The sequence below is a fragment of the Choloepus didactylus genome, chromosome 1 (assembly GCF_015220235.1).
Source record: "Choloepus didactylus isolate mChoDid1 chromosome 1, mChoDid1.pri, whole genome shotgun sequence".
NCBI lineage: Eukaryota > Metazoa > Chordata > Mammalia > Pilosa > Megalonychidae > Choloepus > Choloepus didactylus.
Window position 1 is genome coordinate 15,429,054 of NC_051307.1, and position 17,272 is coordinate 15,446,325.

Consider the following 17,272-nt stretch of genomic DNA (forward strand, 5'->3'; position numbering starts at 1 on the left):
TAAACAGTTATTGAGTGTCCTATGTGTTCTTGGGACTGGAATTTATTTTAGGGGATCCTTGAAGTTAATGTTGCCTCATGAGATGTCCCAATTTAGAAGTCGCAGGCAGAGAATCCTTAGGCAGTTGTCCCTTGACTTGTCCCTTATTCCTCCTTGTTTAATTCCTCTGAGCTTTTTTAATTAAAGGAATTGCCTGGAGTGATTTTTTAAAATGCAGATTCCTGGCATCAATTTAACATCAACTGAAAAAGAATTTCTTGGAATGGGGCCAGGAATCTGCATTTTAAGTCAAGTTCCTTTCCACTCAAATTTGAGAGCTTCTGTTGTACAGGTTCCTGCTCTCATGACCTTTAAGCATGTCCAGCCCAGTCTGCTCCAGCAGCCAGTCCTGAGCAAGCAAACTTTTAGCCCCAGGTTCTCCTAGGCACTATGACTTTTCCCCTTCTTTTTCTTCCCACTGCTGTCATCCCAGTTATAATCTTCATAATTTCTTCTTGCCTGGAAGACTCTCACAGTTTTCTAACTGGTCTCCTCCTTCTAGGCTCTGCTTCCCACTAGCTATATGACAAAGTTCTTGCCACCTTCAGTATATTATGGTCATCGGATCTACTGGGCATCCATCTCATGATGATCTGGCTTACTCTGCCTGTCCAACTTCATGTGTTGCTATTTTCTAACAGGAGCCCTCCACTCCCCAAATTAAGATTTGTTGGCTTTCCATAGCCACATCAGAGCTCATTGAATGGATTCCAATCACCTTTCCACACTGATCTCTTCATTAAATATTTGAGTTCTTACAGTGTATGTTATTCTTTACTAGGTGCTGTGAGAAATAAAGACTTTAACAGTGCTGCACAGAGAATTTATGATCTGTGTGGGGAGTTAGGACTTTTAGGGAAAAGTTAAATATCTGTGAGTTCATTTGAGACATAAGAATTGTCATAAGGAGGTACACAGGTAAAAATGATATTTTAAGTGCTGGCAACTCATTTTACTTATAATTTTCTTTCCCTGACGCTTTGGTATTGATGTTATAGTATTACTTTGACATGTTATTACATTATGTTTTATTACATCATTCCACTATAGCTTGTATTAGTCTTAAAAGATGAGCGCATCATAAGGTCAAAATTCAATTTTGGGTTGAGTTGAAATCTCAGAAATATGGGAAATGAAGCAATAATATTGATAGAAAATGGTGTTTCCTATCATCCAATTAACTGTTTTTTAAAAAATACGTTTGATTCAACTTCTTTTTTTTTAATTGAATAAATTTATGATTAAAGCCTTGTAACTTCCTGGAGTACTACTTTAATCACAAATAACCCAACAGCACTTTTATTATAGAGTTTTATTTTTTCAGTGAGTAATAATACTTATCTAGTCTGACCAATATATTGCTATGAGTTACAATATGTAGCTAGATATGTATGTGTCGGGGACAGGGTGGTGGGAAACAACTACCTGCATTTACTGAAAAACATGAGAAGTTGTATTGTTCACCTCATTGACAGTTGTAGTAGTCTGCAAGATAAATATTCATCAGGAAACAAATGCAGTCTTTTATACTTGTACAGAGTTATAGGCAGTTAACCTGAAATTACTCCAAGGAAAAAGTATAAACTTCTGAGTTTTCTGCAGTCTAAAATGCTTAATGATCTGGAACTTACATATTTCAAATTTTAAAATTTTTATAAAGGCTATTAAAATACTATAAAATGAAATTGCATATCAGTGTGACATTCATTAAGATAATTTCTTATTAAAAAGAAAGAAACATTAAAGAGAATCCACTGTCACAGCTGTCAGTAGATTGTCTCACTTATTAGCATAGCAAGGGAGAAAGTCGAATAAGTGATCATAATGTTAATTCCATTATGAAATTGGGTGAGCATATTAAACTTACTTTCTAGTTATTTGTCCAACTACAGAACTGATTTGTCGACCATCCTCCCATATCCCTTTGAAGTCACTTTGTTCACATATTGACAAAAATGACTTCTGGGGAACTTTGATCCAAAAGTCTCAGAGGGAAATGTTTAAAAGTGCAGTTCAGGGAGATGATCTGGTCTCACCTTTATATTTCTTCTCTGCATCTGTTAGAACTTTCTCAGTTCTGCCTCATCTCACGGTCACTCGCCTATGTGAGAAAAGAAAAACTATAACAAAATACCGTGGATAGGTATTTTTTAACTTGTATAGTTCCCTTGGCCCCCAGTATTTTGATGCTGCAAAATGTGCTATTACTATAGTTCTATGGCTGCTATTAATTTTGAAAATCTGTCTTTCCAGTAAGGACTGATATTTTTAATTTGTTGGAGCTTTTGATGAGGAGCTTTTTGTTGGAGCTTTCAGTGTATACAATATTTTTTTTTCATAGCAGAGATGAAATGCATAGACAGTGCTCTTGGAGGCAGCTTGGAAGACTAAGAAGAGTATGAATCTAGATCAGGAGACCTAAATTATCATCTGAATCTTCTTTGGAATTAGTTATGTTGACCTAAGAGAGCAAGTTATTTCACCTCTTGGTATTTCAGTTTTTTTATTGCCCAAGTGGTGATTTATCTGTTAACTTAAACTTGGCATATAGGTTGAGCTTGAAACAAGGAAAAGTATGTAAAAGCACTCTAGAAATATGTTTCATAAATAAGAAGTGCTGTTAATTTACAAGTGTATTGTAATGGTGTAACTTCCCATTCTTTTTTATGAGGTCTCTGAAAAAGTAAAAGGGAGAGTAAATGCCTAGAACTTGTTTTTTAAAAGGTTGTCATGAACAAAAATCAGTTATTTGATTTATTGTGTGCTGAGAAAATGACTTATTACATATTGTAAACAATGATATTACTTTTGTCTACATGTTGGTTTTTCTCACAATTAAATGTATTATTTTTGTCCAAGGTGGGATCCCACCGTGTTCGTATGTCAAGGGGATTTGAAGCTAATGCACCTGCTTTTGACAGGTAACACCAATTGTTTTTTTATAGTACTGTAAGTTTTAATATTGTTAGGCAGTGAAGCCAGTTATAATGATATATGCTGATTCATTTCAGCATTTTTGGCTATAAGTAAATTTCCTCCTAACAGGAAGACACACTGGACGTGTTGGGTCTTGATCTCTTGGCCTTAAAACTTCCTCTCTGGGTATGAAGCCACACGTAGCTACTGAGCACTTGAAATGTGGTTAGTCCAAATTGAGATGTGCTGTTAGGTGTATAAAATGCATACTGGGTTTCAAGGATTTTGTCAAAAAAAAAAAAGAATGTAAAATATCTCATTAATATTTATTTTTATACTGATGATATGCCAAGATGATATTTTAAATACAGGAGATTAAATAAAATGTATTTAAATGAATTTCATCTATTTCTTTTTACTTTTTTTTAAATGTGTCTGCTAGAAAATTAAAAATTAACGTATGTGGCTCATGTTACATTTCCTTTGTATGGCATTATCCTGTAGCATTTGGAATAGTTGGAAGTTAGAGAGAGAGGAAAAAAAACATATTCAGGGCCTATTTTTCTTATGGCTAGTTGATTCAGTAGGTCCTTCTGAATGCTTGCCAGTGTGTGATGTCCTCACGTTTGAGGTGCAGTCCTGCATCCTCTAACCCTGCTGCCTTCCCATCCCAGCCAGATGGCTTGTGTTCTCTCTGCCATCTCAGGCAGTGCCAGCAAGAGGGCAGTTGATTGGTATCATTCTGCTGTAAATCAGTAGAAGGAGATAGCATTACCTGAGGGTTTTCATAAGTTCAGAGTTTTTAAACCACATACAATGAATTTGTACCCAATTTTGCCAATTCTGTGAGTTTAAAATTCTGCCATATAGGTTCTGTTTAGTAATGGATATTTGTTTATTGGAAAAAAATCAGGCTATCATTTGACATTGATTTATTTCCTTTCTTTACTAGGCATTTTAGAACACTTAAGAGTTTATATGGTAAACAAATAATAGTAAATTTGCTTGGGTCCAAGGAAGGTGAACATATGCTAAGTAAGGCTTTTCAGGTAAGTATGGTCATTTTTTACTTCTTTTCTGGCCCTTGGACACTTAGAATGGTATTAAAAAATAAAATAATACAATAATGAAGTTCTTTCAGATGATGAATTACTTCCTAGAAAAAAGTTGGGTACCTGTTAGGACCTTTAACTGTTTGGGACTGGTAAGAAACAGTTTAGGCTAGTGTTGCTGAAATGGAATTATGGAATGTTTCAAGGCAGTTGGCATTATTTTCTAATCTTATTTGTGTGGTGGTGAAGCAGAAGATTACCCTTCCCCCACTACAAAGAAAGTTCATCTGTTGTTAGTAGAGAAATATCAGGCAGTTTCCTCTTTCATCTGTTCGTTGCTTATCTACTTCCTTGAAACCACAGTCACTGTTTTAAAAATATGAAATGGTTGAATAATGCATTTGTATGCATGCAAGACTGTTTTACAGCTAGATACCTAAGAATTGACTAGAGAAACCTTGAGTATCTCAAATAAAAACAAAAGTAAAGAAACTAAATATTTTTCTTAAGAAAAAAATATTCTTAATAAACACTTATTGAATAAATAACGAATTAATATAAATTATGAGGTTTGGTAAGATTAAAAACTTAAAGAAAATGGTTAGAAAACATATTCTAAAGTTTAGTTGAATTCAGAATTAACCTAATTGCTTTACTATTTTGTTTTAAACCTGTGAAATAAATACCATTCATAAACAGGTTACACTTTAGGGAGTGACTTTTTATGTTAAATTTTCAAAACATTTGTATGTATTAAATGAAGTTATAAAAATTGAATCTGTGATAGGCTTTGTCTTAAAAAAAATAAGATGCTTTGAGATTCTATACTTGGTATAAACAGTTACTAAATTTGCATTGTAAAAAATGGAATACTGGAGTTGGAAATAATTTTTCATTTTCTAAGCCTAATGAGACTATTACTTAAGTTCCCTAATATTTATTATGTCACCTGATCTTTTTGAGATAGTATATGAGATTTGAGGGAAAAGATGTTATTAGGTATCAGCAAGTAATTTTTTGTTTTATTGCTAGTGTCAAGAGACCATGCTGAAGTTTTCATTTAAAATGTAAGGTTCCATTTAAAGCATTATATTGATCATATTTCATTAACATGTAGATGAATATTTACTTTTTTACTTTCAGAGTCATTTGAAAGCTTCTGAACATGCTGCTGATATCCAGATGGTGAATTTTGACTATCATCAAATGGTTAAAGGAGGAAAAGCAGAAAAATTACACAGTGTTCTTAAACCTCAAATCCAAAAGTTTGTAGATTATGGATTTTTTTATTACAATGGAAGTGACATTCAAAGGTTTGACTGCTCTGTTTCTTTGTTCTTTAAGTTGGAATTTTGCTATAATTTAAAAATTATTCTCAACATTGAATTTGTAAATTTCCCTTTTTATAGCAAGGTTTGTAATTAAATAAATATTTGATTTTAGGCTTTTTTTCTTTCTTCATATTTCAGCAAATAGTAACAATATCTTACCTTATTGAGCACATACTGTGTGCCAGGCAGCATACATAGTGTTGTACATGGCACAGTAACAACAACTATAGGAATAGGTTCTATTATCCCCATTTTTTAATCTGAGGAAATTGAGGCATAGGCCATAACCTTCCCCAAGGCACATGGCTAGGAAGTGAGAGAGCCAGGATTCATTGGGCTCCAGACCTCATGCTGCTATCTATGGGACTCGGCCTCTTCTCTCTTAAATGAAATGTTTTAATATTTCTTGACCACAGTAAGGATTATTAAATGTAAATGTAAATAGAAGTAAAGGACATTGCTGTATGTCAACTTTTAGTATAATTTAAATCTTTAGTTTTGGCATATGAAGTAGAGGAGACAAGTTTAAGTGTTGAAAGATTTAAGTTTACAGTATAGGTTTAGGTAAACTTGAGTGAACAAAGCTCAGATTTTTAATTTTTTCCATTTGCATAATATTTGATTTAGTATCAATGCCATAGAAATTTTATAGGACAATCAGAGATAACAGATCTTAGGTTTTTAATATTAATTCATTCTATGAATATTTGATTATTTTTTATGTGCAAAAAACTGTGGTGTTATAATCCTGAATTAACTGCTAACCACTGGCCTAATTAAAAATAAGGGGGAGTGCACGGATTGATAGATACGTGTTAAAGAACATGTAACAAAATGTTAACAGTTGTTGAATATAGGTGGCAGGTATACAGATGTTAATTAGAAAATTCTTTCATCTTCTTTGCAAATTGTTGGGGAAAATGTGGGTGTTACATTTTAATACCTTAATTTTTCTTAAATTGACTTATGTTTACTTTGTTCTAAACTAGTTGTTTAACTTTGCTGAATTTGTTACAGGTGCCAGAGTGGTACAGTTAGAACAAACTGCTTGGATTGTCTTGATAGAACAAACAGCGTGCAGGCATTCCTTGGTTTAGAGGTAAAAAATAAATTAAAATATATGTATGTGACTTGTGTCAGATGACACTTCCAGTGCTTTTTTAATATTTGCAAAGTATCATTTAATGAAGTTATGCTTCATTAAAGGCCTTCTTTCCAACTCTTCTAGTGCATCTCTTCTAGTCCCACCCCACCCCCCCAAATGTTTCCTTTACCTGTTCTTCGTGCTTTCTCTTTAGGTGGCAGCCTATGTATTTTCTTCTGTTGCTCCTTAACTTTCCCTTTTAAATTCTGCTATTTAAACTATTCCAATAATTGCTTATTTTGCCTTTCTTTTGGAAAAAAAAATTTCTGGCCTTCATTCTTTGTGTTTTGTTTTTTTAAAAATCTGTGTTAGGAATTGAGGAAGGTCTGTTTTCTTATGTACGACCCAATAGACTTACATTTTGTTTTAAACTTTATAAAGGGGACATTCAGAATTCACATTTAATTTTACATTTTTGACAGAGTTTGTAGTCCAGTCCAGTTTTTTGGCATTTTCCCATTAGCAGCTGTAAAAACCAGGATTAAATGAAAATACCTTTGTGAAAATGAAAGTGCATGAGATTTAACTTCTCTAATAAGGTCTTTGTTTACCAAGTTGTTTTCTTTACCAGTTATCCTCAAATTCAGTGTAGTATAGAGATAGTCTCAACTATCTGACTATGTGACGTTGCTGAGCTTTCTAAGTCATTCCTGTTATGCAACAGTTAGGGTCAAAAGGCCAAGGTGGATGCCCTCCCCCACATATGGGCCATGACTCCAAGTGTAAATCTCCCTGGCAATGTCGGACATGACTCCCGGGGTTGAGCCTGGAGCTGGCATCGTGGTATTGAGAAAATCTTCTTGACCAAAAGGGGAAAGTGAAATGAAACAAAATAAAGTTTCAGTGGCTGAGAAATTTCAAATAGAGTCAAGAGGTCACTCTGGAGGGCATTCTTATGCACTGTATAGATATCCCTTTTTAGGTTTTAGTGTATTAGAATAGCTAGAAGGAAATACCTAAAACTGTGGAAATGCAACCCAGTAGCCTTGATTCTTGAAGACGATTGCATAACTATGTAGCTTACATGGTGTGACTGTATGATTGTGAAAATCTTGTGGCTCACAGCCCCTTTATCCAATGTATGGACAGATGAGTAGAAAAATGGGAACAAAAACTAAATGAAAAATAGGGTGGGATGAGGGGGTTGGAATGCCTTGGATGTTCTTTTTTACTTTTATTTTTATTGTTATTTTTATCCTTTTTGGAGAATGGAAAATGTTCACAAATTGAGTGGAGTGATGAATGCACAACTATATGATGGTACTGTGAACAGTACTGTGGATGATTGTTTGGTATGTGAATATCTCTCAATAAAACTGAATTTAAAATTTAAAAAAAAAAGGCTATGGTGGAGCTTTACTTAGTTACATAGGAACTTAGCTTAGTTCTCAAATTCCATAAAAAAACAAGAATAGGTAATGACAACTTATTTCCTTTAGTTAATGATTTTAAAGTTGGCCAGAATATTAATTACCTCAGAGTTAAATTTTTCCCTAGCTCAAAAAAATGAACTACACTGTGTAAAAAAATCTCTGCTACAGAAACGTGTTTTTCGTGTAACTAAATAAATGTTACTGTTTTGATTTTGAAGTTAAATTGTCATTGAAGTTTACAATTATAATTTATGTAGTAAATATGACAGGAACAAGGAAAATGAAGGCAGATATGTTGGTCATTTGGATGGAGTTTTTCATGTGGCCTGTGTTTGTTTCAAGTTCTGTTTTTAAGTGATTGAATACTGAAATACTTGGAAATCTTTTTTAAATGTATAGCACTTTTTAGTTTTTAGAATCTGACTTAGCTCTCAATTCATTAGTGGTGATAAGGTGTGAGAATTCTCCCATAATGTAGCAATCTGCTGCTAAGGTAGACCACACCAAACTAAAGTGAAGTAAGATCAGTTTTGTGCAATTCCTGGAAAACTTTTTGGAGAGAGAGGTGTAAAAGATAGGAGAGGGCCTCTTATTTTGTTTTATTCTGTGTGTTACAAAGAAGTTAGCTCTGACCTGAGTCCCAAGGTAATAAAATAAACACGGGTTAGGGTTTTGATATTATTTTAGTTTTTGATCCCTCTATATAATTATAGTCAGTCTCCGTACTTAGAGATAAGAGAAAACATAAATTGGAAGCAGTTACTCATGACCAGATTCCAAATATGAGGAACAGAGTAGATAAGGATTGTACATTGTTTAGATTCTGCCAGATTTCAAGGCTTGAATTCATTCAGGATAAAGGCCAGTAACTTTTCTTGCCTATTTAAATCCTCTTATTATCTGTGAGGAAGAAATGTTGATGGCCCAGAGTTCTTCTCATGCTGTGATCCTGCTAGGTCTCCTTAATACAAGTTACCAGAATAAATTTTTTGCATAAAAAGTTTTATGACATTTCAAGAGCAGCTCTCCTCTTCCCATAATCCCTTGAACTTACACCCAATTTATAGATTCAAATTTAAAAATTAAAAGAACTTAGATATTGCCATATATTAAATTAGGAAAATTAGGTAGATATTTTTCTCTGCTCTTATTCATGCTGTTAAATAGTTCTTTTAGGTGAGCAAGAAGATAGACTGGCCTGATTTGTAGATTAATTAACATAAGATTAATAATGTCATATTAATACAAGGGAATATTATATTACTTATACGTTTCATTGATGTAATATATAGTTCTCAAATTGAAATTGTGAGAATAAAACAGTTAACCTATTAAACTCCCATGTTTACAGAATCCAGTCCTATATAGTCCTATAAGTATAAATTTGGGGTTTGAGTCTCATAGTTCTGAAAAGTTGCTTCACAATTAATATATTAATATGCATATAAAAATTTCTGTTTTCTGTTTCAGATGCTAACTAAACAGCTGGAAGTTCTTGGCTTGGCTGAAAAGCCTCAGTTGGTGACTCGCTTTCAAGAAGTTTTTCGGTCAATGTGGTCAGTGAATGGCGATTCAATCAGTAAGATTTATGCAGGAACCGGAGCTCTTGAAGGGAAGGCCAAGGTAGATCTAGAATTATCATAATCGAAGATCCTCATTTTCCTCTCTTACAAAGCTTTTAAATGGTCTTTTTTTTTCCTTTTCTTTTAACTCCTGTGCAGTGTATTGCTTATGAAGAGAAATTTCTCCCTTTCTGAAAAGGATAAAATCCTCAAATAATAATCCACTATGAAATCTAGATCTTCAGTGGGTTCTAGGTTTCACTCTTTTCTTTATTCCTTAATCTGATACAATTAAATTTGTCATTTCCCAAAGCACCTTGGGTTTACCCCTGACTCTAAATAGATAACTCTCCACTCTGTCCTTCACATGCATTTTACCTGTCACTCTTAGGAATTTTTCCTACCTGCTGAAGGAATTTTTCCTACCTGCTGATTGTCCTGACCTGAGAACCCCTACACTCGTCATGACTAAGTCCACCTGACTCCAAATACTTGTCACTCTAGCATTTTTAAGCTTACATGTCATATGTCTCTGTGATTATTTATGTGTTTCCATATGTTTCCTTTTCCATTCTTTTAATCAACAAATAGGTTAGGAATATAACAGTTTCCTCTTTTTTTTGTCCTACAAAGTACTCCCAGATGGTTCTTTACACACTATAAATGTTCGATAATGTTATATCTCACTGAGCATTAATTAATATGCTATGTTAAACTCTTTTAACAATATAAACATAATTCTATTATAGAATACCTAATAAAAATCTGGCACTGTCAGTAAATATGTATTTGACTGGTTTTTTTTAATTCTTCCAATAGTAACTTTTAAGAATTATATTCAACTTTTCTTTGTATGTTTCTGTTTTAAAAATAGAAAAGAAAGATTTAGAAACTTTTGTTGTTTGTATTTTATAAGGACTTAAGTCTCACTTCAAAACTGATGACATATCTAACACTTTTTTTCGTGTCTTTTCTGATTTAATAGTTTTTTTTAAAGTATCTGTTTTAAAGTTCTGTTTTATCATGCCCACTTTAACACTTTCCTCTATAATGGTTATTAATGAGTAAATGGATGATAGCTATTTCCCTGGGTGTGGGGTTATGTACCTATGACATATTTAGTCATTTAGTGATAATCTACTAGGTCTATATAGGTATTGCTTTTGTTTTTTCCCCATTCATTTTCCCTTGCATATATGTTTTAATTTTTATATTGTTTATTTTTATTATAAATGAGATATTTTCTTTTTAAAACTGTAATCATCTTAAAAAAAGGGTCCTGTCTTATTTGGCTTTGTGTTGTCAGCACTTAATGTATTGCCTACTGTTTAATAGATGTCTGACAAATACTTGATGAATGAATGAATCAAGAATTTATGAAACAACTACGAATCCAGCACTATTAGGACTTAATTGTTAAGTTTCTATTTTTTAACCTATCTTACCTTGAAAAGGAGGTTTTAGAAAGTTGCAAAAGAGGTGTGAGGAATGGACTTAATTATAATTCTATTCCTCATTATTACTTTTTAATTGCTGTTGTTATGTACAGATTTTCTCCCCTCTAGTATTCGCCCCTTATTGAGGGATTTTGGAAGCATGCTTGAGATATTTTTTCATTATTTTATATACTTAAATATTCTCTGATTTTCTAAGGATTTTGGCCTCAGTTGAATTTATTTACATTCTAAATCTTTGCAATTCCTCAAATTACCTTAGGAATGGAAACAAGAACCACTTAACACTGTTACAGTTTTTATTCATAGCATAGCAACTGAAATTCTTTAAAGGCCATTCATTATCTCCAAGTCTTCCATCACTTTACAAATCATCTCCTGTGTCTCATAAAACACCATGCGTGTTCCAGAGCTATTGGCCTTACCTGCAAAGTCCCTTTTGTTCAACTCATGGAAATAATTTGTATTGATATTTACAAATATTTATTTCTGAAATAGCTCCTTTTTTCAAACCCTTGAAATTACCAAACTTTCATCTATTCCTTTTAAATAGAGTACATAATTCTTGCTTTTAAAAGCCAGTTCTCTACATCTATTGCTTAAAAATATTCTTTCTTATTTTTCTACCTATTTGTTTCTGTAGTGACTAAGACAATATATGTACAGAAGTTACATATATTTTCAGTGGTCTTTTGTCGTTAACATAATATATAGATATGAACTATTTATATATTAAATATACTAGTCTGAACTGAACTGAAATCTAACATCTAAACTGCTCTTTTTTCCCTTTCTCTGGGTTCCTTTTGATTAATTGCCTGATAATGTGAATGGTGAGTGTCTTCTCAAATAATGTCACTTTATGTTTTCATATAGAGAGTAATAATAACATTTTAATGACAAATTTAAATAGATGATTATATATACTATCCTTATTTAATGACATTTTAAAAATTTGGCTCTTTATTTTGAAAAGAAGCCTCTAATTACAGTTTTTCCTTTCAGGAATAAAACTTTAATATTGCAAACAAAAGTTATTTTCTAAAAGTCAAGGTTGTTTTTTAAACAATCATCAAAACTTATAAGATCAAAGCACATCTTTATGGAAACTTACATGCCTAAGTAAAATATATGTTCATTAAAAATTATAATCAACTTTCTTACTGTAGGGATTGGTATAAGTTTAATATTTTTATGATTTAGATTTATCTACCTAATAAAATTGCCTGAAATATATAAGCTGTGATTTAAACATATTCATTTATCATCTCTACTTATAAATTGTTAGACTAGACCTTTGCTATTATGTTAAAATTTCATTTAATTAATATAAGTTATTTGGGAGCAATTTAAATTTAATTTTTCTGTTATTAATTTGAAGTTTTTCCAAGAGCATGTAAATTCAGTATAGCTTCCTTTATCTCCCCATCACCCATTGCCAATTCTAAAAGTTAAGATGTAAGAAGTAATTCCATTTTTTTAAAATGAGTATACTTTAGTTTATTTCCTTTATAATAAGTAATTTTGAACATTTACTGATCTATATATCACTACTGAATGCAGTTGTGACACTGCGTTTTATCTCTTTGTGCAGAGAAAATGTAACAGTGACATCTTCAGGCATTTTAATGTGATGATTAGCTATTCAAAATAGAATGAGTGGGTCCTTTTTATTGTAATAAAATCTTATAAGACTGATTTAAAATTTCAAGATACCTATTGAATGAAATCAGCTAATACTTAGAATGCTCCTTTCTCTTCCAACAGGCTGGAAAGTTAAAAGATGGTGCCCGTTCTGTTACCAGAACAATTCAGAATAATTTCTTTGACAGCTCCAAGCAAGAGGCCATTGATATTTTGCTGCTTGGAAATACTCTTAATAGTGATTTAGCTGACAAAGCTCGAGCACTCTTAACTACTGGAAGTTTGCGTGGTATGTTTATATTTTATTTACTTCATGTTATTTATATTCCTTCTAAAAGTCCAAGAGACAAATGTAAACTTATTTACAGAAATGAATTTTGGATTGTAAGAGTTGATTAAAATAGTTTCGGAAGGGATTTTCTATAAAAGTAATTTTTAAAAATTGGATTGTCCGAAGGAAGTTTGTTTCTTTTAAAATGTTTACACTATCTAGCCCAGATGTGTTTTCTTTTATAGATTATGAATGAGAGTGGTAAATGGTTTAAGTATTAATAGAGCATTCAGGTATCTACTGTTGATAACCGTTGCTTTATTGTAAAAACCATTACCTATATTGATTGTTTTTCTAATCACTATCCCAAAAATTTCTATAACTTGGTCTTCCTAAGTGATACTGTTTGAGTAAGCATTAAATCATATTAATTAATAATTTTAAATGTTGCTTATTAGTGGACACTGCTATTCCCAGTTTTAACAGTTTTAACATTTGACATAATACGTAACTTGCAATGATTTGAACTCAAGATAAAGTACATATTTATTGTAGTACTTCGCATTTCTTAGCCATTTAATGTGTAAAATTGTGTTACCATTATTATTAGATTCCCATCTTTTTTGGTCTGTCACTTGAAATTTTTGAGTTGTGCTTGATTTTCTATAAATCGATTTATTTTTATAGATATTTCTATAAGCCCTGTGGCTATGGAAGTTTGCACAATTTTGCATAGTGTGGTGATGTTTTTGGAGTGCCTATGTCTTGTTATAGCAGAACTGATTTTACTTATTTTAAAATTTAAAATTTTACTTATCAGTTGGTGAGTCCTAGGAAGAGTCCTAAAAGGTATATATTAGGGCAGTATTCTCCATAACTGCAATATCCTACAGCCTCTGAAGTTTTCGTATTCATATTCATAGTCTCTCTCACTCACACATAGCAAGTGCAGGTGCACACATACTTACCCAGGAACAGCTTGAAGAGGAGGCCTACAAGTCAAATTTGACTGATGATTGTGAAACTGTGGTATAAAACTATCAGAATCAGTAGACATAACTAAGTCACTGCAACCTTTTTCTTAGATGCAGAAGAATTGCATCAGTTTTTAAGTCACTTCTTTTTAATCTTGGTGTCCTATAACCAACAGAAAAATCAAGTCATCAACTTGACTTTAAAAAGTGAAACCGTCTTGGAATGTTTTGTTATAACACTTTAGATTTTGACTGTAACTTGATGTTTTACTAATGATTCTTTGTTTTCTTCTTGATGCATCCATAGTTTCTGAACAGACGTTACAGTCAGGTACAGTATAGAAATCAATCTATAAATTAAAACAACTTTGTGTTTATTTTTCTAAAGTTGGTATTGTAAACAAATAAGTTACACTCAGATTCTGTAGCATAAATTGATATCTTGTGATCTGAGAAAAATATTTTAAGTTTAGAAGGAAATGCAACACTTTTTATCTTACAGTAAATGCTTAATTTCAATTAAAAATGACTCACATAATTTTAATTTCATTTTTATTTTTCCCTGAGCAAATATTAGTGATATATCTTACTCTCACCCACAATTGGAAAAAAACCTAGATGTGATTATTTTTGATAAATTTCAGAGCACTGTCTATGATATTTGTGACTATTCAATAGTATTTCTCACACATAATGTTTGAGAAGGCATTGTCTCATTTTCTTACATTGTAGAGGAAATATTTTCTGTTAACTAAAGACACCTGTACTAAAATATGACCTGAAATCTTAATTTTAAAAAGCATGAAAATGGCTAACAAAGTTAGAAAATTAAATGTGTAAGACCTAAAGTCATTCTTTATCCTGCATATTTCTCATGACTTCATTCTCTGAACAAGGTTTATTGTATCTTGAAACATGAATTGTGGCAAAGGAACAAAAGCTAGAACTCTTGCCAGAAATTTAGCTGAAAATAATGTTTTCTTCCCTTCGGTTTTGGAATTACTTAAGAATTGTTTTGCTAGTTATTGTGCTGAGTGTTTTAAGAAGCTATTGGTTATTTTTTAGAGAAGAGTAGAAGAAGGGAGCATTTAATATATAATTTTGAGCTATGTAATGAAATCCATTTTCTGAAATGGTATGGTTAGAGATGGACATCTGTTATTTGGACATAAACTTCTTTCTTCACATTAAGGCACCAACCAGTTAAGAATAAGTTAGGAATATATATTTATTCTATTTAAAAACTGAATTTACTTCTGTTAGCTCACACAGTGTGGCAATATGTTTTCATTCACACGATTCATTATTTGTCTAGCTGGATTTTTAAGCTGTTTAATCGTTATAGGACTAGGGTTTTGATACAGAAAGGATTGAAGAAGCTTATTTTCACAGAAGTGACAGTGGGAGTGACTTCAATTATAAAGACCAGTGATGAGCCATAGTAATAGAGAATGATTCTTTATCTAGGCACTGTCAGACTTCAGTTTACTATACTAACAGGCTAGATGAAATAATCTGTAGTTGATTAGTTCAAATAGTGAGAGGGGAGTAATCTGCGTGTCAGCCCTGAGAAAAAAGGTGATATGCTTATTTATTTCAGCCGTTCTTTCAGGGAGTCTACAGGTCGAAACGAGAATACTTAGAGTCATTTGCCTTTTTCTTTCTCATTCCCTCACAAGTGTACAATAGCATTTTCCAGAGGCTGCATGATGTATGATGTTGCATCATATTGAATGCAGAAACAGATGTGAGAAATTAGTTTATTTTAAGCCGGACATTAAAGAGGTATATAAAAAATGTAAAATAATGCTGCTCTTCTCAGTAGAATTTTTTAACTATAGTTAAACAACATAAAATCTATGTTGTTTATGTAAGCAAGTAATGGGTTAATCAGTGTTATTTTTAAGTGGATTAATAGTTTTAAAATGTCCCCAGAATAACTAGTGGTGGACTGGCTTTTGACAACTCATTTTGTGCATCTCCTACCACATTCAGTGACATCACATTGGTAGCTTGAAATTGTTCATGGTGGCAGCATTTATACTACAGAAACACGTAAATGCTGTAAACCAGGGCTTTTTTTCACCTTGGGGAGCTAACTGTGAAACATTTACCAGCATACCACTGAATTTAGCCCTCATAGGCAAAAGCTTTTTGCAATCCTCAGTAATATGTAAGAGTGTGGAGGGGTCCTGAACAAAAAGGATGAGAACTGCTGTCCTGGATCAGACCTGTCATATATTCCAGCACATGTTTGTACTTTCTTCTAGTCTCAATCTGCTTGATTGGCTAGCCAAAAGTATTTCAGCACAGGAAAAAGTAAGAAATTTAATCTTGGTTTTGGCACTCATTTACTATGCAATCTTGACCAAATCGTTCAGCCTCTTCGGGTTTCATTTTCTTTAATTGTAAAATGGGGAAGATGCTGCCTTGCTTCCTTCACAGGGCTCTTGTGAGGGTCAGATGGAAGAAGAGATGTGAAAGTGCAGGGGCCTGGCTAAGATGAGAAGTGAGTGAGGAACTAGATGTAGAGTTTGTTACAGGAATAAAGGAGAAAAATTACTAAAGAACCAATTTTTTGGTGTGTGTCTTTTAAAATCAGAAGAAGCAAAAGTCTTTGAAGCTAAAAGGAAAAGGATTTATAGGGAGAAGAGAGATTGAACAGTGTAGAAAAGAATGGGATACTTATGAAAGTAAGGGCCAGGTACTGGTTGAGAAACCAAGTCATGTCCAGAATTTAGGTAGAAGTATTATTCTTACAGAGGAAGAAATTAGTTTACTTTGAAACTAAAGAGAAATAAGAAGTAGATTGCTGGAAAAATGAAAGGTATGTGAGATTAACTGTTGAGGTGATTGCTGAGCGAAAGGTTTGGAGACTTCAGTTTTACTGTAGTGATTAAGTGATATTTCAGTGATGAATAAAAACTGTTGTACAGCAAAGGCCAGGTTGGAGTTGGATAGAATGAACAGCCAGAGGAATGTGCTTCTGCACCTATCTCTATGCCATTTTGTAGGCAAGAGAGCAATGCCAAAAAGAAGCTTTAATGGAAGTGGCATTGACCAGTTGGCTAAGGTCAGGCAATAAGCTATCTGATGCAGGAAGCGAATGCAGAGTATCACGACTGGGTAAACTGTAAGGTTTAAACGTGGTCAAGAAGAGGGTAAGATGCCCAGAGAGAAAATTATGGTCAGACATAGGGAATCCTGAGCTAGAAATAGGAATTTGCAGGATGGTGGACTCCATAGAGTGCTTGTAGGAGCAATCATGTTTGTGGTTTCCAAAGTACTTTGTCATACATCTTTTCATTTGAGGCTCATTATAATCTTATGGGATGGGTGAGGCAGATGTTATTTCTATTTGCAAATGAGGAAATCAAGACAGGTTAAATGATTTACCCCAGGTTTTACTAGTGGGTGGTAGCACTGATTTTCTGATCCAGATTCCTTGTTTAAGCCACATCATATATCCATTCCAAAAGCATGGAAGGCTGTTTTCCAGATTCAAGTGCCAG

The 17,272-nt window shown here is 32.9% G+C and overlaps 1 protein-coding gene across 1 annotated transcript in view; it reads left to right on the forward strand.

Annotated features, from left to right (window-relative positions):
• Window positions 1-17,272, forward strand: part of SYNJ1 (synaptojanin 1) — a 121,440-nt gene that overhangs the window by 58,868 nt on the left and 45,300 nt on the right. The window contains 7 exon segments of the mRNA XM_037832529.1: window positions 2,899-2,960; window positions 3,908-4,004; window positions 5,151-5,320; window positions 6,356-6,437; window positions 9,326-9,478; window positions 12,648-12,804; window positions 14,068-14,091. Of these exon segments, the coding sequence (XP_037688457.1) occupies window positions 2,899-2,960; window positions 3,908-4,004; window positions 5,151-5,320; window positions 6,356-6,437; window positions 9,326-9,478; window positions 12,648-12,804; window positions 14,068-14,091 (745 nt within the window).